The sequence below is a fragment of the Chenopodium album genome, chromosome 17 (assembly GCF_948465745.1).
Source record: "Chenopodium album chromosome 17, dcCheAlbu1.1, whole genome shotgun sequence".
Taxonomy (NCBI): Eukaryota; Viridiplantae; Streptophyta; class Magnoliopsida; order Caryophyllales; family Amaranthaceae; genus Chenopodium; species Chenopodium album.
Genome location: NC_137850.1, coordinates 42,589,033 through 42,610,227, shown reverse-complemented (window position 1 = coordinate 42,610,227; position 21,195 = coordinate 42,589,033). Strand labels below are relative to the sequence as shown.

Here is a 21,195-nt window from a genome sequence, read left to right as displayed (position 1 = left end):
ATGATGAACAACAACTCATCGCCCAAAACCATTCCGGATGATCTGATCATGGATAACATCCTAACAAGACTTGAAGTGAGACCTCTACTTTGCTTCAAGTCTGTTTCAAGAGGATGGCTTTCCATGATATCGAATCCTGAATTCGCCAAAAAGCACTTTGAATTGATGTTCCCCTCGCACGATCAAAATCTGATTGTTCAAGAGGAGCGTGATTCTGAGGAAGGAGATAAGTTTTATTTATCGTTTGACAATAATTACAATCTGATTGAGTATACTAGATTGATGAATAGACATCCTACTCTTCGATTTAATACTCTAAATACTCGTGTGGTGGGCTCTTCTAATGGGCTATTGTGTATGTATGATGAAGATAGTCTGCGCTTGTATGTTTGGAACCCTGCGACCAACCACTGCCGCGAGACCATTGTTCCGTTGGCTCGTGGTAGGTGGGATGATTTTCAAATGAAGTGTATTGGGTTTGGTTATGTGTCGTCTATTGATGATTATAAGATAGGGTGTTTTGTGTTATATAATCAAACTTTACAAATTCTTGTGTTTTCTTTGAAAACTGGGGTTTGGACACAAAAGCCTCAGACAAATCTATACTATCCATTGTTGTTAACATTTGAAGATGAAAACCCGGCATTTGTTGGTGATACCATTTATTGGATTCCGCAACATTTGAATCCAGAGATAAACTACATAATTGGGTTGGATTTAGTTGAAGAAGATATGGTGTTTATCCCAGTAATAGCAAGATTCCCCGGAGACTGGGTAAGTGCAAAATTATTTCGGATGGAAGGGTGCTTAGCCTTATGTTTAATTCAGAATTATGCTAATGATGAAAAGAGTATTTGTCATGTTTGGAAGATGAAAAGGGAGGAATGTGGTGAAGAGGCATATGCGATTTCGTGGAAGAAAGTATTATGTCTTAACTATGTAGGAACGGATTTTAATTTTTTATTTGAGACAGGGAAGTGTTTGGTAAGTCAGATATCATATCAATCTCACCGGCTTATATTACATGAACTTAGCAAGGTATCGAAACCAAAACAAGAGCAAGAGCAACAAGAAGAGCAAGAGCAAGAACGACAAAAACCACCCGATGAAGGTACCATTGTTTGGGAATCAGCAGATGGAGGAAGCTTGGCTAACTACTTTTCATCAAGGGCCACATTCGGCTATTCTGAGAGTCTCGTTTCACCTTTGGAAGAGAATGAAGATTGACAGAGCTTGAGAGAAGATTATGAAGAAAAAGGGACTTAATTAGGAGCCAATTAATAATTAATCAGTGTTTGGTGTTGTTTGTGTCGTTGTAATATTTAGTTGCTTTTTAGGCTCAATTTTAGTCCAATTTTACTGTTTGTATTGACTAGTCTTAGCAATCCAGACATTATTATGTTGCCTTGTAATAGAGATTATCTTTTGCTTTGGTTAGTTGCGTTAAATTAATGAAAAGATCAGTTGTGGTACTTATATTGTTTGAGCAACATTTTGTTTTGACATGGTAAAAACGGCAAATCCTGAACATCTATAATCTGAATAAACCATTCTAATTGATATTTTGTAGCAAGCACATATCTACTACTCGTATGAAAATTTTGTTTCGAAATAAATGGTTAACAATTTTACAAATCTAATTATCTCAGATATTAGTCCTTGTTTGACTAATTTCTCATCCTTACTATGATAAGTGGCGTGTCATCTATACCTAGTATTTAAAAACACAAATCATTTTGCATTCATTGTCATATGTCAAATAAATGCGCAAATTTATTACTTTACATTAACGTTATTGATAAAAGTGCGGATAGTGAAAATAGATACAACTCTCAACACCATCGAGAAGTAAATAATGTGTTGACCAAGCAGATTTTTATTCCGATCTAAGACTTGGAAAATGCGTGATATCAATGCGCAAAGACGTTAATTATGTGCAGGGTGAATTAGAAAATTAGCTACCGTATTTGCCAATTTGAAATTATGATAAATAAAAACGCAAATTGTGAAAATAGCTAGCTTTGATAAATGCCCAATAGCGTCGAATAAATTGTAACGTGTAGCATAAGATTAATCATCATCTTAATAAATGCGCAAATTTATTACTTGCTCAATTTACGCTCGACACGGTTGAGAGCATATCTTATGCCCTAACCCCACCACCAAACCCTAATCCACCTAGAAAAAGAAAACTTTTAAAAAAAATTGACAAACCGCCACAACAACCATCACAACCACTCGAACCTCTGCAAAAAGATTTATAAAATTTTGTAACTTAATAAAATATGGCTTCACAAGGTTAAATCTGACCATGATTTTGTAATAAATAAGATAGTTCGTTGTCGTTAATTACTTTCCTCACCACTTTAATTTATTCGTTCTCTTCCGTCACCTGTGATCTTTTCATCAAATTATGCAAAACCTTTTGACAAAACCTATCTTTTGACACAACTAAGGGAAATTTTCTTTTCTTTCGTAATATGCAGATATGTCAAAATCTTGGAGAATACAACCGCAGATTTCATAACTTATTCGAAAAATTATTTACTTTCGAATACTATCGAGAGCAATATCCATTTATTTTTAACTTTAATGCGTAGTTCCTTTATTTCATTGTGCAATTTAATTTGCACTTTTATTTATCATTATTTTAGAAAGGAAATTAAAATATGACTCGTTTTACACATAATTTATGTTTTGCACCTACATTATCCATATCTTAGAAAAAAATATCTAAAATTTAATTTGCGGCTAGGTCAACACTTTATTTAATTACCTATTGACAGTGATATTTATTTTCATAATTGATTTGCACATTTATTAATACTGTTTAATCAAGGTAAATACATTCGAAAATTCTACAACACAATCTACACATTAGGACGAGTTATATATATCCATTTTCTTTCACAATTTTCATTTTTATCATTCTTTAAGAGAAGCAAATAAGTGCGAGAATTACTAACTTAATTAGCTCAATATAGTCTCGATACTATTGAGAGCATGAAATCAATACCCTTTTATTGCGCGTAATGTAAACTTTCATGTTGTCTTAAGGGGATAATTAAATTAAATTTAGTCACAAACTTATGGCCTATTCTACACATTATTTATTACTCTTGACGCTATTGAGAGAACAAAGTCTTGTATAAAGTGAACCCACTTTAATTTTATTGAAAGACAATCAATGTGAAGATAACTTTAACAAATTTTATTGTAACTTTAAGAAACATTAGCATAACTTTTAATTTGTAATAAGTTTCATTGTATTTTATTAATGTGTACTTTCTAATGGATACATGTTATAAAAACTAATACTCCCTTCGTTTCATAATTAGAAGTCTATTTTTCTTTATTATGTGAGTAATAAATGTTAGAAATAGGCTTCAAATTATGAAACGAAAAGAGTATGATTTGGTTTTAAAAATTAAAAAAAAAATAATAAAAAAATTAAAAAAAAAACTAATATGATTAATCTGATACATCATCAGTGATTTTCTATTTTCTTAGAGTAAAAATCATGTTAAAAAATGATAACTTTTTATATTTTAGAGTAACTACCCGTCTTACAATAAGTTAATGAGATTACGTCCTTCTTGATTTAAAAAAAAAAACCGTATATTGAGAGCAATATCAATTTTGATCTTATATCCTAAAAGATACCCTAGATTGGTGACACACTGACACTCTGTACACCTAGCCCAATCCTTGACCTATCCAAAGAAAGCATGACTTAACTGACAATATAAATATTGTCCTCATTTTCCTCACCCACTATCCTTTTCATTACAAACCGCCACCTTACAGATTTTCAGGTAATTCAATTGCTAACTCAAAAACCATTTTCATCTTAATTTTCACTAATTCTAAACCCTCATTTCATAATTCTAGCTTAATTCCTATTTTAATTTGTTTAAAATTTTCAATTACAGGTTTTAATCAATTTCAAGATGATGATGAACAACAACTCGTCAGCAAAATCCGAATCCGAAGTTATCACACCAATAACTCTCCCAGATCAACTCATAGCGGATCAAATTTTATCAAGACTTCCGGTAAAACCCCTCATTCGCTTCAAATGTGTTTCCCATGGTTGGCTTTCTATAATCTCGAGTCGCGAATTCGCAAAAACCCACCTCCAATTCTCGCTTTCAAAACCTCAATGTCTAATTCTATCTGATATGTTTGATAGAAACAACTCATATGGCCATTGTTTAACCTTTGATAAAGACTACAATGTCACCGATTTTGTTAGTTTGGAAAATAAATATCCCGCTTTCGGGGCTATTAGCAGTCGTCCACATACTAATAGTGTGGTTGACATTGCTAATGGCCTAGTGTGTTTGTACGACAGGCGGATTTTGAGTTTTCATGTATGGAACCCTGCGACGAACCAATACCGTTCTACTGGCAGTCCTGTCCCCGGCTATCATCCGGGGGGGAATACAATGGTTTTGGGTCTCGGGTTTGGTTTTATATCATCCATTAATGATTATAGGATAGGATGCGTGTTAAAGTGTAACAACGATTTGTATGTTGTTTATATATATTCCTTAAGGACCGGAGAATGGGAAGTAATGGAAGCTATGGATACGTGCAATTTAATGTATCCCGGATGGAACTCGGCTTTTGTCGATGATTCAGTCTATTGGGCAGCCTTACTTCATCCGGAAGAGGTAAACCGAAGTGAGGTTAAGGATCCTGTGGAATACTATATAGGTGGATTGAATTTAGCGAATGGGAAATTAAAGAGAGTCCAATTAATGGATTTGCGCAATAAAGATTATAGCATTTTTAAGGTGTTTCAGATGAACGGGTGCTTGACATTGGGTTGCATCGAGTATCATAATGATAGATTTGGGCTTAAGAGTTGCGAGTTTTGGATGTTGAAGCAACATGATGACCCGAGATCTTGGGTGAAGTTGTTCTTCTTCTATTCTAATGGGTCAGATCTGCTACACTTATTTGAGTCAGGAAAATGTTTGGTGAGTACGTTTGATTATGAGATGGATGGGCTTATGTTACATGATCCGAGTCAGGAAGATGCTGCTGAAGAAGCTACTGTTGTTTGGAGAGGAGAGGAGGAAGGACAATTCTTCTACCATTTTAAAGGACATGCGATGAATTATGTTGAGAGCCTCGTTTCGCCTTTTGGAACAAACGTGTTTGATCAGGATGGAGATGCTCATTAGATTATAGAATGTGTTGAATAGGAGACTTAATCAAGAATCAAATCCTCAAATAATGTATGAGTTATGTCATTGTAATGTTATAGTTCTCTTGCCATTTTGGCTAATGTTTTAGTCCTTTTTCTTTGTTTGTAATCCAAATATTATTGTGTCACCTATTAAGTTGTTTTAAGTATTTCCTTCTTTGTTTACCGTGTTATACGGATTAAAAATTAATTATAGTAATAGTACCTTAACTGATTTGAATACAATCCTTATCGTATAACATCAAAAAATAATTATATATTTAAATCTTAAATCACTAGTTCTTTTTCCCGCTTTTATCATAAAATTCCTGGAACATAATTCAATTCCCGTCAAACTCCATCCTATTCCAAAAGCCATGGATGATTGTGCGCAATTCAGAACAACTAGTAAAAAGCCTAACTCGTTTCAAATCTGTTTGCAAAGATTGGCTTCTTCACAATTTCTCAACAAGCTCTCGTGCTGTCTACACTTCACCTAGATCTCGTCTTTCTTTTTTCTCATTCATGTATTATTTTACAAACAAAACTCAAGTGTATTGTTTTACAAGAAAATTATTTTATTGCGTTTGTTTATTGCTCAATTTCGATTTATACGCAGTTACAAAAATGGGGTTTTTGTTACAAATAGCTTGAGGAATACGATGATGTATATGTCCCAAGGTTGTTAAGATCAGATCATATTCGGACTAAGATCAAATTGATAAATTCGAATTATAGATTGTATGATCCTACAATATTGATGAAAGAAGTAATAAAACCTTTGCTACATAACTACATACATATGGAGTACCTTTCAAGCAATAAAAATGCTAAAATTTATAGTTTTAAGTAGCTTTTTAGCCTTAGAGAAAAGTAGGATTGTTAGAGCCTGGTCGATCCTAACAATCCTACGATCAGGTACAATTTTGACCAATCTTGTATGATCCAACAATGATCCGAGTGGGAAAATGGGATCATCAGATCTTGTACAATCCTATACAATCGAGGAAATACGAGACGATCAGCCTGATCGACTTGTGATGCACATCAGGTGGCATTTTATGTAAATACTTGACACGGGTTGGGGGATATGTGTAAATATACGGGGATGGGTCTCACACGGTAGTTGTATACGGAAATTTGTTGACTAACGGTGAACTTAGTCAAACCAGTAACGTGAAGTCCTGCCGTTTGTGTAATTCACTTTCCCAATCTGAAATCCCCCCATTTGCATTTTGACCTATCTTCATCTTCTCCGACGATATCAAAATTAAAAATTTCCAATTTTGATTGTACACGACCAATTAAGCTGCCGTTTCATGCATTTGGGTTCGCAGACTGGAGGAAGTTAATTAAATTTCGCATTCAAATTGCAATTGGGATCGCAACACTTCAATATCGAATGACGAAATAAGCTACCTAGGTGGAATCACTGTAAGTACAACTTTACATTTGCAATGCAATGTTGTGAATAATTGTTACAATTCCGATTGGTTGATTTGCGTGTTATATATGGTATGTTCGTCATTGAGGTTCTGATGGTTTTGATGCTGAAATTGAATTCATCGCCACATGTAGCTTTAATTGCCACCTTGAATTCGTCGCCACATGTAGCTTTTAATTAAGCTTTGGTATGTGTTGACAAGAACGATGATCCCCTATTTCATCATCCAAAACAAAGTTGGATCGGCCATGAGATGTGAATGAAATCCTCTTAGAAATGGGATGACAATGGCGAACACTATTCAGCTAAACAATAAAGAAAAAGTAGCCAATTTTCCGTTACTTTATGATCCTAACGACGTTAATTGCTAACTGGTGGGCCCACCATCACGGCACAATTCCATCAGTTAGTGATAACCGTACACATGAATATGATAATATCTGGTACAAGGTATGACCCAATAAACCGACTGATTGACAAAATTAAGTCGATCAGCCTGATTGCCTGGGTGCTCCTCTATACAATCCTGCCCGATCATGTATGATCCTACAAGATCCTGCTACGATCCTTCCTACCCTGCGATTGTGCTTCCAATCCAAACCGTTTTGCTAAAATAGATCTCATAGGATAGCAGATTTAACAATGGTATGTGTATTTCAGATGCTAGACACGATTGCTGACATTTAAATGGATTCATACAACATAAATAACGATGGAATAGAATTTTGTACTTAAATATAATGAGTGTAGTTCAACAAGATAATTAGTGCTTCTATCGTAATGTTTTTATGATAAGTTTATTAACTTGTCTTATGAGTTATGATCCTTGGTAATGTCAACGCTCAAGTTGTATCCATAGAAGGAAAGTAGAAAGACGGATAAAATGAGAGAAGGGGAGGAGAAAGAGAATTATTTATGAGAAACGAAGTGAAGTAGGATATAGAAAACGATCAAACGAAATAAGCAACTGTTTGTAATGTCCAATACTCGTTATTTCTCATTTCTAGAAATGGAAAATTAGAGTAGAAAATGGAAAACAACAAAATGGAAAATTAGAGTAGAAATTGGAAAACAACCATATGTGAGATTCTTTATAAAATGTTTTTAAAAAACAAGTGTTCGTTACTGAACAACCATATGTCCATTCCGTCTTTTTTAAAGAAAACTGAATGCACGGAGCATGGTGCATCCGCCTCCACAGTTAAAATAAATTCCAAATGACAGGTTTCCTTAGGTTTATTCTTTTTTATATACGCTGTATTATAATAGATTTACTACGTTTAGACGTATGATATATTTAGTGTACATGCACATTGACATAACCAAAGGTGCAATGGTCTAGAATTCTAGATGATTGTATGCCTACAAGATGAATTCCATTAAAAGGGCAGATTTTCTCACCTCTAGACTCAAAGTGCAAAATGCTCAGACAACATTGGGTTGATGGATCAACCTTTCCTATCCTACAACAAATGTAACAATTTGCCACATATTTCCTTACCTCTCGATTCAAAATCCATTAGCACTCCTACCATCATGATAATTGACAAATGATGACAACAATCATATCACTACCTACCAAAATTAACAGACAAACCCAAACAATCAGGGAAAAAAAATAACTGGCCTTGAATCCTTGATAGAATTGAGAAGAAGGGAATCTGCTGAAAGCGAAGTCTGCATTTTGCCACAAAGGAGGAAGAGAAACTTGAAATTACGAGAAAATCTTGAACAGCAGACCACCATGAGTTGCAAAGAATGGAGCAAAAACAAGGGACTCAACAGCCATTAGTTTGATCAAAATGTTCAATGAAGGGCCTGAGGTGTCCTTAAGTGGATCGCCAATGGTATCACCAATGACAGCTGCCTTGTGTGACTCAGAGCCCTTTGGTCCAAGACTCTTTGCATGCACTGAAGAACCAGCCTAACAGAATATTGAAGATAAATAATCAAAATTTGCCAGAGAAAAATAAATTGCACTACTCAAGTCTGAGATGTTTTGGTGCCTCCAGTTCTGAGATTATACCTCAATATACTTCTTGGCGTTGTCCCATGCACCACCAGTGTTAGAAGCAGAAATCGCTATCTGTTACAAGCCAGCCGAAGAGAATGATAAGCAAAGAAGCAAAATGTGAAGCATAAATCTGCAGGAGCCAGAATATAAGAATACCCCGGCTGGAAAATTCTATTCAAAAACGATATATACTGCATACTAGGAAGACTGGTTCTCAGCTTAGTTTATCTTTGTTTTTGGCTTAGTCTATACCTTTCCATTTCTGTAACATCAGTTTTCTTAAATAAGGTTCATGCAAATCCATATGGAATGATAGCTCTTCATAAGCATGCACAATTAGATAGTAGCTTTGTATTGATCACATACAATAAAGTTTAGACTTCAGATCATAGAGGTATCCCGATAGATTGAGCAAGCTCACAATCAATTTAAAACATCAATGATCAAGGTAATAATAATGGTAAATAAATAAATAGTTAAAACAAAAACAAGACCCTACCTGGACTCCAGAAACAAGGGATCCAGCCAGAACACCAGATAGAGTCTCAACACCAAAGAAGGTTCCAACGATGAGTGGAGTGAGCATGACCAAGGCACCAGGGGGGATCATTTCTTTGATAGATGCATCAGTAGAGATCTTAACACAATTGGCATAGTCAGGCTTCGCAGTTCCGTCCATCAGACCAGGGATAGTGTTGAACTGCTTGCGGACCTCCTCCACCATCTTAAGAGCAGCGCTACCCACACTCTTCATGGTCATGGCAGAGAACCAGTAAGGAAGCATGGCACCAACAAGCAAACCAATAAAGACTTTGGGGGTCAAAACATCAACTGTTGAAATAGATGCGCGGCTGACAAAAGCACCAAACAGAGCCAAGGAGACCAGAGCAGCAGATCCAATAGCAAATCCCTGTGAAGCGGAAAATTATTAAGATCAGAATCTTCCCCTTTACATGGTTACATGATTTTTGTGCAATTTAAAGAAAATCCCACTTCATCAAACAGCCCTAATTTACAATCTAGATGAGCCAACAAATCAACTATTAAATGCAAGAGTACGCTACAGAAACCGATTTTAGAACAAGGTGTAAATATATGATAAAATGAATCCTATGTAACCAAAAGAGATTCATAGTCATTCTAAACCAACAGTTGGCAAGAACAATGAGGCATAGCTAATATAACTAATCAAAATTCAATACACAGTTTATTACGCAGTATGTGGCCAATGCATGTCAGAGGAGGCAGAAGATACCTTTCCAATGGCAGCAGTCGTATTCCCGGCTGCATCAAGGGCATCGGTCCTGTCACGAATCAGAGAACTCATTCCCGCCATCTCAGCAATACCTCCAGCATTGTCACTGATTGGACCATAAGCATCAATTGCAAGACCAGTGGCAATGGTGCTCAGCATTCCAAGGGCAGCAACAGCAATACCATACATGGCAGCAAAGCTGAAACTGACAAAGATGCTGAGAGCTATAGCAAAGATGGGGATGATGACAGATTTGTAACCCAAGGCCAAACCAAAAATAACATTTGTGGCAGCTCCTGTTCGGCAGGAATCAGCAACATCTTGCACAGGACTGCCAGAGAAGTCGGTAGTTTAGTCACTAACATTTCACACATAGATACAAAACATACATTCATATCCAAGTCTCTGGAATAATGGCTTACCTGTATGCATTACTGGTGTAGTACTCTGTCACAAAACCAATGATGAGGCCAGCCCAAAGACCAACACAAACACATAGAAATAGTTGCCTGCCAAAATAATAATTGAGATAATCTATTAAATTGGAGTATCAACGGCTAGGGTATTTTCTCAAAGATTATTGAAGTGAAAGAGATTAGAATTTCTCACAAAAGTCAACAAACTAAAATAGAACATAACATTAATGTCTATTCTTAACATGCCTAATATATCTGCAAAAAAGCTAAAGGAAATACTTGTATAAGATAGTGAAAGAAGTACTCAGACCAACAATCCTTGACCAAAAAGATTTGAATTTATAATTTAAAAATAAAAATAAAAATAAAAAAATAAAAAAAATTAAAGAGAGAGACATAAATTTTCACATACATTGATATAGACAGCTCTGGTTTTCTAAATAAAATCAATGACAATTTGACAATGCCAGAAATGCCTTATACATATACTTGATCCTCAATAGCCATTATATTCTTAAAACCAAGCAACCAACATATAGATAGCTGTGCATAATTCCTCAGTCTAAAATGTACGTGAACTTAGGCTGATTAGCACAAACATTGTACTAAAACTAGTATCCAACATCTAAAACCTGGCCAAATAGGGGCTTTCAAAGTTCCAATGCTAACTCTATTATTTGCATTACAAAAACACCATGTAATTGAGACTAAACTTGCAAGGGCATCAAACTCTGCCAATTTAAAATATAGCCTTTTTGACATCATGTGATACCTAAGAATTCATTTACAGTACAGGTGTCTGACACTCTGACTCCTATATGTTCAACCAAAACCTATGTCCAAACATAATTAATTCTATGAAATTGTAGAAAGCATGGTCAATCTTACCAATTGTGAACGACCTTTTGAGTGCCAAAGTTGAAAATGGTGAAAGAGGATGGGACAGCAACCCAAGTGACAATTGCAACACCCACAGTCATAAGAATAGTTGAAATAATTAGCTGATGCTTCAGTGCTGGCTCAATTTCTTGGACAGCTTTAATTTCAAAGAAATCTGTAGCAAAGAGAGTTGTGATCAAACAAACAATGATCCCCATGGAACTAACAAGTAGAGGATAACACATGGCAGTAAACTCATGGTTGATGCCAAAGGAGGATATAGAGGCAACAACAAGGGCAGCACAGGAAGATTCAGCATATGAACCAAAGAGATCAGAACCCATCCCAGCTATATCACCAACATTGTCACCAACATTGTCGGCGATCACCTGAAACAGCAGGAGGTAATTATAAGAACTAAGCCAATTAGAATCCTACTTCTTGAAAAGTGAGGATACTTACAGCTGGGTTTCTTGGATCATCTTCTGGGATGTTCCTTTCAACCTTTCCTACCAGATCAGCACCTACGTCAGCAGCCTTAGTATATATACCTCCCCCAACTCTACCAAAAAGGGCCATTGAAGAGCCTCCAAGACCATAGCCAGTGATAGCCTCAAACAGGCCTTCCCAATCATCACCGTAGTACAGCTTGAATAAATTAATGGTAATGTACAGGACCAATAGGCCATTTGCTGCAAGGAGGAAACCCATAACAGCACCAGATCTGAATGCAACAATAAATGCCTTCCCAACCCCCTTCCTAGCTTCCAAGGTTGTCCTAGCATTTGCATAGGTAGCAATCTTCATTCCTAGAAAACCAGAGACAACAGAAGTGACAGCACCAAGCAAGAACGCCACGGTGCTGAATATAGCTGTAGCCAATGCAGGCTTGCACTTCTTGAAAGGGTTGTAAGTGCAAGCTTGGCTTTCAGTACTAAAGCCTTCCACTGATCCCAAAAAGAGAAAAATGAGGCCAGCAAATGCAACCATGAATATCCCAACATACTGGTATTCCGTGTATAAAAAAGAAGTTGCACCTGATAACAAAACCATTAATATATACAAGTCAGTAAAACGCTGAAGGAATTATAAACAAAAATAAATATAAATAAATAAGTAAATAATGTTAAGACAGACTATGGATGTACAAACGACGAATAATTTACGGCTGATGGAAAAATAGGATGTTCAACCAAAAATATTCTTATACAGATCAAGGGAAAAAATCTAGGGGACCAGACAAGCAGATAATGGTTTACTTTTTTTTCCCCTTAACATTCTTCATTAACCAGAAACAACAGCACCACAGAACTCAGAACATCGAAAGTACTTTGTCGAGGTAACAGAGGAATAAGGGCATTCCAATTGCAAATGATCCTCAAACTCTAATTTTCCAATCTACAAATTCTGGTGTATTCACATCAAGATGCAATCATGCACTAGGTCTGTAAATTTCAGCATATTCTATTCTTCTAATTAGCAATTCAGCATTGTGATCATAACTATATAGTGATCCATTGAATTGAATGCAAGAAAATTATTATTAAATGACCATCAAACATAATTTATTTCTTTTGAATCCAAACAAAATGTAAAGGCTATGTTCTCCTTGACTATTCTTAGCTAAACTTAACTTATTTTGGCTGAATTTAGCCGATAATTGTTGATCTTACTTGTTTTGATGAAATTAACATTTTTTATTAATGAAAATTTATAGAAAGTTAAACTTCTTTACTGGATTTTACTTATTTATTACTGGATTTTAGATAACACGAACTTTTTTACACGACTCATCTTTGATGAACTTAACTTTCCTTGGCAGAAACTTATTTTAATACTACTACTTTTGAAGATCAAACAGACAAATTTAACACTTTGAAATCTCAGTCATTTATTCACAAAAAGCTTGGAAATTTAGCTGAATGCCAAACAACAATTCAAGAAATATGGGCCAAAGGTGTTTTATGCTCAAAACAAACATGAAATAATTAATTTAAATTAAGGCTAAGTCCTCAATTAAAAGGCCTTCATTAATCATTATTATCTCGGATTAGCATTGCAACCTTGACAATTTCAAGACTATTTTTTTTAAATCATTTCTTTTTATTTTAACTTTTATAATTATCTTCTTTAAAACTTCTATTACTACGGAGTATGTTTTATCAACAGTCACAATTTGAATCATCGTACCACGTGCAACACGTGAACATTAGAGACAGAACAAAAATTAACTTATTACGGAACATAGAAAATAGCAACCGAATCCACTTTTTTGGAAAGTGACAATACTCATAATATACAACCAAATAAAATGAGCGACAAATATAACTCAGAAATAAAAATAAATTAATTAGCAAAATTAGAATATAAAATTATGATTAAATAGAAAGTAGATCTATGCATTAATCCAAATCATTTCCAGTTTTCCATTTTAATCAGTGTAATTCTAAAGCGGATAAGGCTACATGTAAGCATTAAATATTTCCGACAACATAAACAACAACATTGATCGACCCGTGATTTTGCATTCATCCAACAACAACAATTGAACAAACCTTACTACATTAGATCTGAGAAGAATTAATCAAAACATTAATTAAAAACAGAGAATTTTATACCTTCAGAAATGGCGTTTTGAATTTCGGCACATTTAGCGACGACCATCGGGTCATTAATACCATCTTCTTCCTCAATTAAGTGATCATGGAATCCATTCTTAGAACCTCCGCCATTGTCAACATTTCGGTCAAACGAGACCTTAACCTTAGAAACAATAAACCATTGTACGAGAGAAAACACGATTCCGACGACGGCGCACGTCGGAATCACGATCTGAGTAACTAGATCTGGAATCATTTCCTCACCGGAACCCTAATTTCACGTCGGAACCCTAAAAATCGCCGACTTTCCGGCAATGAACAACAACGGGTAGTATGACAACTACGGCAGCTAAACAACACGAGAGGTGGAGAGTGAGAGAGTGAGCGAAGTGGGGTTTTATAGTGTGTTAGACATTAAAAGGGTATGATTGGGTGTATTGAGGTGCAGGGAACTTATTGTGGGGGTTGTAAATTTGGACCGTTGGATTTGACGGTGGATGATGGAGATGAGATGTCGTAATCGAGGGAGTATGGAAGAAAGGGATATGCTAGCAGTTTAGCATAATATGCGCATTTTTATGAATTCAAATATTTTATGTTTTAAGGTTGATAAAAATACAAAAATAAAGAAATTAATAATAAAGGGTGAGTTGGTGAGATCAGCAATAATTAAGATTGGAATACGAAAATAATATTTGGAGGGTTATTTTAAATGGTTATTTTTACGAAGTACTTATCTAAATTAGGTCCTTATCTATTACGGATAGAGGTGTCAAAATCACAGTCAATCCGATCCGATTTAATTTTAAATCAATTCCAAAATATTTGATTTAGATTTGGACTTGCATGGACACATTGATTTAGAATATTTCGATTCTAAAAATTGACTGGACTCGACCTCATCAAACTCGATCCGATCATCCAAATTGACACCTCTAATTACAGAGTACAATATTACTCCAGGTTCGTCTTACTGGTAATTCACTCAATTTATACTATGTACATTGTTTTTCGATCTAAATAATTCTTTAAGAGTTACAAGTTACAACTCACTAGTTTGGGAGTATGAATCATACAAGTCATGTATAGTAGAGGTGTTCAAAAGTGGACCGGTCTAGCCAATGCCAAATAAAGCCCATTGGGTCATGTGGAGTCAAGGTGTGGGCCGAAAATGCCCAAAACCAAAATTGGATATATGTTCCCTGGTAACCAATGTTTAAGGTCTTTTCTCAAATGTGTGAGATCTTTGGTTTAAAGTCCAATAAGTCTCCTTAGATGAAACCCTTTTTATTTTATTTTTTTTTGAAACATCCTTAGATGAACCTTACTCTTTGATTATTTTATTTTTTTCCCTTCAAATTTTGTTTGTAAAATAAAACTTACACTTTATTTAAATAGCATGATAGAATAGAAAAGAAGAGTGAACTTAAAAGATATGGAAGGAGAAATGGAGCTCCATTTCCCCTTCAAAACTCTTATCTAGATAAGTGATTTTTTTTTTTTGACAAACTGAACAAGGGAATTTAATTGCGAGAATGATCTGGGGAGTTTTTACGGGAGGGGGGGGGTTTCGTGGGTGGGGGAAGGGTGGGGGAGGTGTTTCGGCAGGTGGGGAGTGGTGGTCGGGGGGTGGGGGCGATTTTCCTGCTGCGTAGGGGTGTTTTCGGGTGGGGTGTGGTGGAAGGGGTGGGGGAGGGCTGGTGGATGGGGTGGTTTGGGGGGGGGGGGGCTGGTGGTTTTGAGGGAGGGAAGTTTTTTTTTTTCTGATTTTTAATTTATTTATTTATTTTTTTAATTTAATTTATTTTTGGACCAATGACAAGCTGACACGTGTCATGGTGACCTCTTATTAAAGATTGTTGACTTTTGTTGACTGGTTTGGGATTGAAGAAAAAGAAGACCCCCTAAAGTTCGGATTATTCCAGAATACTCCAAAGTTGGGATTATTGTACCAAAATTGATGAAAGTTGGGATTATTTTTTCTAATTTTTCCTTTTTAATATCATGAAAAAGCACAAACAAGAAGTATATTATGGTACGGTGAAAGTAAGAATTCTTAGATAGTCACCATAGAGAGAATAAAAAAAAAATGAACCCATTTAAGTTTTTAATATGTGATATGAGAAATAGAAATAGTTATATATAATCATTAAATATACTCTTGAAAATTGTATAAAATTAGAAATTCATGACAAAAACACGCGTAAATCAGTGTTATTAGTGTTTATATTTTGATGATTTCTTAACTTTTTATGATTTTCAAGTGTAAATTTAATGGTTATATAAAGCCCTAAGGGCTATGTATAACATTTTCCATAACTATTTCAAAACTTCAATTTTAGAAAAGTAATGCCACAAAAAAGAACGGAGAGAGTATTTGTAAACTTCCAATCTATATCCATCTATCCATTAACGTCAGCATTGACTAGACTATTGCAACCTCCATTATCATTGGATAAAATTAGTCAACCTTTCCCCAACTCCCCCCAAAAAATCATTAATAAATCAAATCGTATTCCCTCCTCAAATTTCACAGTCAATTCTCGTAATTTATTCACAACGGTTCAACGCTCCCTCTCTTTTCAATTCATCTTCATCTTCTTCTCATTGAATCAATCGAAACAGGGGAGGAGAGAGAAAATCAAACAATGTCAAAATCATCGGAAGTATACATCGGATCAATTGATCAAGGAACAACTAGCACTCGATTCATCATCTATGATGGATCTGCAACAGCAATTGGATCTCATCAGATTGAATTCACCCAGTTTTACCCAGTTGCAGGGTATAATTTCTTCATTTATTTTTTTATAATTGCATATCAAATGTTTGTGAAAATGCGTCTGAGAAATTTCGTGTTTTTTTGAAAATAATTGGTGGGATTATCTGGGTTTTTTGTGCTGATTGTGTTTTTGTTTCTGGGTATTTGAAAAAATAGGTGGGTGGAACATGATCCAATGGAGATATTGGAAAGCGTGAGGATTTGTATTGCGAAAGCGTTGGATAAGGCAACTGCTGAAGGGCATAATGTTGATAGTGGGTTGAAAGCTATTGGGATCACCAATCAGAGGGAGACAACTGTTGTTTGGAGCAAATCAACAGGGCTTCCTCTTTATAATGCCATTGTTTGGATGGATGTTCGTACTAGTTCCATTTGCAGGTTCTTATAAAACTCTCTCTTTTTTCAATTTATAGACTTTATATTTTAGTGTTTTTTTTTTTTTTTTTTTTTTTTTTTTTTTTTTTTTTTTTTGGGTTATTAATGGCTGACAATGGTGTATGAAATTTGCTTATTTTGTTGGTTCTTGTGTGATTTATGATGTAATTGTTGTGACTATCATGTCATTGTTTTGATTGCATCACTCTTGTTGTTATTATTCAGTTCTGCTTCTTTGCAATTGTTATGTTTATCTTACTTAAATGTATGTATTCCATATCATTTTAAAGATGAATATATGGTGAATATGGCTGACTACCATGATTGGAAGTCAAGAATTTGTAAATGGTGATGGAATTGGGGAGTTGTTGGTGGAATTGGGATATTTAAACTTACTTCTAAATGTTTTTGCAAAAAGTAAAGATGATTGATTAAAGGCTTATTGAAATCTTGATAGAAAGAAATCTCTTTGATGAATTTAGTGTCGTTTTTTAGGCTGCTTTCTTTAAAGAGATTTGGAGATAGATATCATTCATATTAATTAGAATTACTCTTAAGTTTCAAGGTCATCAAGGTAATTTGAAAACCTGCACATTAAGAAGGTGATTAACTGATTATGGGCATTATGGCAAGTTCATGAAGGATTATGGGAATACTTCTGTTAAGTGGAAGCTAAAAATTTGGGTTTGTTACACAATCTGGGCAGCATTTGCTGATGTTGGGTCTTGGGCTTACCTCTAGAACACAAAGGAGAAAGAAAGTATGTGTTCTGTTGATTAAGGGTCTGTATTAAATTGACTATATCTTTTTTTGTCACTTTTATATCTAACTGCCCGTGCTCTCTTCCGGACTACTTCTACGCTTTCTATCTGGGATAAGGAGGTAGGTGGTGAAGGGAGTATGGACAAAAGTATGTGTATAGGAAGGAGGGATTGCAAGATAGTGCTATGGAAATTTTATTCAAGTATAGGTTCATCATATGCCCAGAGAAAAGCTCGGATATGATTTGCTACTTTATCTTTTTCATCCTTCCTTGTAAATTGATTTTTTCCAATGTTATCCTTTTGTATCCTTTCCATGAGACTCTAGTTAGCAATGTTTGTTCTTTTATTTGCACACAAGTGATGGATGTAAAGGAGGAGCAAGGAGAGGAAGGGCGGGAGAAAATTGATTGGGGTGGGGTTGGATAATGTTATGCTGCTAGTGCTGGGTGTCCATTTTGGGGTTTGTTGATTGCAGATGTTTGAGGTATTTTTTAATTTCTCTCCTCCAAATTCCAAAATCAAGGCGATGGAGTCTTACATCTTAATATCCAAATAAGGATGAACTTAGCTTGTGAACTTGATCAATGTGTATTGATCTTTGTTTGCTTGATCAATTTATGGAGGAATTTAGTTGATAGTTATAATTTTACGGTATCTATGATTCTATTTGCCATCTGTTGGATTGAATAATGCTTATTTTAATGACTGCAATTCAGATTGTTTGTCACTGTTTGATTTTTTTTCTTTTCCGTTTCTAGTTAGTGCTATTCTGACAAATTGGGTGTACTGTAATGTAGGAGATTGGAGCAGAATTTGTCAGGTGGGCGCAACCATTTTGAACCATCATGTGGTTTGCCTATTAGTACTTATTTCAGTGCGACAAAGCTGTTATGGTTGCTAGAGAATGTGGAAGCGGTTAGAGATGCTGTGAAAAGCGGTGATGCTCTTTTCGGAACAGTGGACTCTTGGTTGATTTGGAATTTAACTGGAGGGGTGAAGAATGGAGTGCATGTGACTGATGTATCAAATGCATCACGAACTATGCTCATGAACCTGAAGACTCTAAACTGGGATGAGGAGACATTGAAGGCCCTTGAAATCCCCCTTGAAATTTTGCCAAAAATTGTTAGTAATTCAGAGATAATTGGAAAGATTGAGACTGGCTGGCCTATCCCAGGTGTCCCAATCGCGGGATGTTTGGGTGACCAGCATGCTGCTATGCTAGGGCAGGCCTGTGGAAGAGGGGAGGCAAAAAGCACTTATGGAACTGGTGCTTTTATACTTCTCAACACTGGTGCAGAGATTGTTCATTCAGAGCATGGCCTATTAACCACAATGGCTTTCAAACTTGGGCCTTCAGCACCAACAAACTACGCTTTAGAAGGCTCTATTGCTATTGCAGGAGCTGCTGTTCAGTGGCTTAGAGACGGTCTTGGTATTATAAAAAATTCAAGTGAGATTGAAGAGTTGGCTTCTAAAGTTGATTCAACAGGTGGTGTATATTTTGTCCCAGCATTCAATGGACTGTTTGCTCCATGGTGGCGTGATGATGCACGTGGTGTATGTGTTGGAATGACAAGATTTACTAATAAGTCACACATTTGCCGGGCTGTGCTTGAGAGTATGTGTTTTCAGGTCAAGGATGTTTTGGATTCCATGCACAAGGATGCAGGGGAAAAAGGTGAGGTCAAGAATGAGAAGGGTGAATTTTTGCTAAGAGTGGATGGGGGTGCTACTGTGAACAACCTTTTGATGCAACTTCAGGTTCTTTTCTACTGCTTATAATTTCAGAATTCTTCACTTATTACAAAATCTGTTTTGGTCAAGTCATCAGTCGTACTTCCTGATTAAAATTTGCATCAAGTAGTGACATTTCTTTTAAATAAATTACTAAAGAAGGATAGATATTTGATATAAATAAAGGATTTATTTTTTTTTGTTAAAATGCTTATGTCTTAAGGCTTTTATTATAAGAGCTCTTCTAAACTTACTGATTACATGGAAAAGAATTAAACCGAACTCTACAAGGTTGGTTCTTGCTTGTTTAAGGGTAACTCATAGTTTTCGATGACAAAGCTGTGAGAGTCGCTTTATTATTAGAGTGTTGGTATTAGACTTGATATAGTAGCTACTACTAATATTTTTTTTTTTTTTTAAGTATTATGTAGCTTTGATTATTATGCAGCTTTGATTATTATGCTGCACTGTCGTACGATGGTCGTGTCTTTCACTAATAGTTACACTACTTTATGCTAGGCTGATTTACTTGGTAGCCCAGTGCTACGACCTGAAAATATCGAGACAACAGCCCTGGGAGCAGCATATGCAGCAGGATTAGCTGTTGGTGTGTGGAAACAAGATCAAATTTTTTCAACTGAAGACAAAGCTAAGACAGCACGCATCTTCCGTCCAACATTGGAGGAGGGATTGAGGAAAAAGAAGGTGGATTCCTGGTGCAAAGCTGTAGAAAGGACTTTTGACCTGGCTGATCTTTCTCTGTGATCTGCGGTTTGTCCTTCCTATGTCCTTCACTTACAGCGCTTATCATCCAGTGGTTATAAATCTTTACATTCTTCAATAATATATGCATTAGTTAGTTTCAAATGTTTGATAAAAAAACCAAATAAATTAATTGTAGATTTTACTTCATAGTTATTCCATACATGATTCTTCAACCAAACTAAAATTGATCTGTATAGTTGGTAACATTCTTACTCCACATTTACAGAATGCAATCTGGATGTTAGTATTCGTAATTTATAGATTCCGACAAGATTATTCTTGATACAAGTTTATCGTTCTGAATTTTATATATATCAGCTGCACATGACAAGTTCTTTTATCATATATTTGTAATCACTTCTCAGCAATGGCCAAACAAGGCTCGGTCTTGGTCCAGTGCTGGGAGCTCTAATGCTTTTGTAACTTAATTACCAGACATTACTGTGAAATTCATTAGAGCATTTCTGCATACTGGGCATCAAAAAAATTTATAAAATTTACGAGGTTTGTGTAGTTATACTAATATTATATGTTGCTTAAGATACATATTACAATGGTATTGTGGTTACGATGGTCTTTGAGGATGATTTGGGATGCGTTCATGCGTTGTGTGCAAAATATGTATGTCAGTCTGACTAATGATGTGCAGGACTGCAGTCGTTGCTACAATCATTTCAGATTTTTAGACGTTACATTGGTCTGATGGAAAAATATACAGGAGATACATACTATGATGCTACAAACTGAAATTTTTAGTATTATGATGATGTTCTTCGCACAGTAATACAATGAAGGAAATTAACCGTTTACGGAGATATCTATAGTTGAGGTTAGATGTAGAGGATTGCTATAGTTTCTAGAATCATAATGACAAATGACATACATGCTAAAGCTCCACTAGAAGTCTACCATGATTTAGCAAGTAGTTAGTTGAAGGCATTGAGATGGATGATGATCTTATTAATTATGA

At 35.4% G+C, this 21,195-nt stretch overlaps 4 protein-coding genes across 4 annotated transcripts; 3 read left to right on the top strand and 1 right to left on the bottom strand.

Moving 5' to 3' along the window:
* LOC145589037 (putative F-box protein At1g33530) lies at window positions 1-1,227 on the top strand. Its single transcript, XM_081645612.1, has one exon. The coding sequence runs from the start codon at window positions 1-3 to the stop codon at window positions 1,225-1,227; it is 1,227 nt and encodes a 408-aa protein (XP_081501738.1).
* Window positions 1,228-3,950: 2,723 nt separating this feature from the next.
* On the top strand, window positions 3,951-5,192 carry LOC145589036 (F-box/kelch-repeat protein At3g23880-like). Its single transcript, XM_081645610.1, has one exon. It carries the CDS (start codon window positions 3,951-3,953, stop codon window positions 5,190-5,192), a length of 1,242 nt encoding a protein of 413 aa, XP_081501736.1.
* A 2,706-nt stretch (window positions 5,193-7,898) lies between these two features.
* LOC145589775 (pyrophosphate-energized vacuolar membrane proton pump 1-like) lies at window positions 7,899-14,152 on the bottom strand. Its single transcript, XM_081646461.1, has 8 exons — window positions 13,821-14,152; window positions 11,665-12,239; window positions 11,212-11,591; window positions 10,330-10,416; window positions 9,908-10,238; window positions 9,152-9,562; window positions 8,665-8,724; window positions 7,899-8,562 (listed from the first exon to the last, which is right to left on the bottom strand). The coding sequence occupies exons 1-8, from the start codon at window positions 14,056-14,058 to the stop codon at window positions 8,353-8,355; spliced, it is 2,292 nt and encodes a 763-aa protein (XP_081502587.1). The 5' UTR covers window positions 14,059-14,152; the 3' UTR covers window positions 7,899-8,352.
* Window positions 14,153-16,325: 2,173 nt separating this feature from the next.
* Window positions 16,326-20,385, top strand: LOC145589776 (glycerol kinase-like). The gene is made up of 4 exons (XM_081646462.1): window positions 16,326-16,587; window positions 16,741-16,962; window positions 18,521-19,487; window positions 19,980-20,385. Exons 1-4 carry the CDS (start codon window positions 16,451-16,453, stop codon window positions 20,223-20,225), a joined length of 1,572 nt encoding a protein of 523 aa, XP_081502588.1. The 5' UTR covers window positions 16,326-16,450; the 3' UTR covers window positions 20,226-20,385.
* Window positions 20,386-21,195: the final 810 nt, after the last annotated feature.

What these genes read in the sequence shown, in the direction of transcription:
- LOC145589036 (XM_081645610.1), top strand. Translation starts at nt 3,951, where the DNA reads ATGATGATGAACAACAACTCGTCAGCAAAATCCGAATCCGAAGTTATC.
- LOC145589037 (XM_081645612.1), top strand. Translation starts at nt 1, where the DNA reads ATGATGAACAACAACTCATCGCCCAAAACCATTCCGGATGATCTGATC.
- LOC145589775 (XM_081646461.1), bottom strand. Translation starts at nt 14,058, where the DNA reads ATGATTCCAGATCTAGTTACTCAGATCGTGATTCCGACGTGCGCCGTC. An exon ending in TCAAAACGCCATTTCTGAAG is followed by an intron (nt 12,240 to 13,820) that starts GTATAAAATTCT and finishes TTTTGTTATCAG; the next exon opens with GTGCAACTTCTTTTTTATAC. An exon ending in CGACTGCTGCCATTGGAAAG is followed by an intron (nt 9,563 to 9,907) that starts GTATCTTCTGCC and finishes TCCGCTTCACAG; the next exon opens with GGATTTGCTATTGGATCTGC.
- LOC145589776 (XM_081646462.1), top strand. Translation starts at nt 16,451, where the DNA reads ATGTCAAAATCATCGGAAGTATACATCGGATCAATTGATCAAGGAACA. An exon ending in CGTACTAGTTCCATTTGCAG is followed by an intron (nt 16,963 to 18,520) that starts GTTCTTATAAAA and finishes ACTGTAATGTAG; the next exon opens with GAGATTGGAGCAGAATTTGT. An exon ending in ACCTTTTGATGCAACTTCAG is followed by an intron (nt 19,488 to 19,979) that starts GTTCTTTTCTAC and finishes ACTTTATGCTAG; the next exon opens with GCTGATTTACTTGGTAGCCC.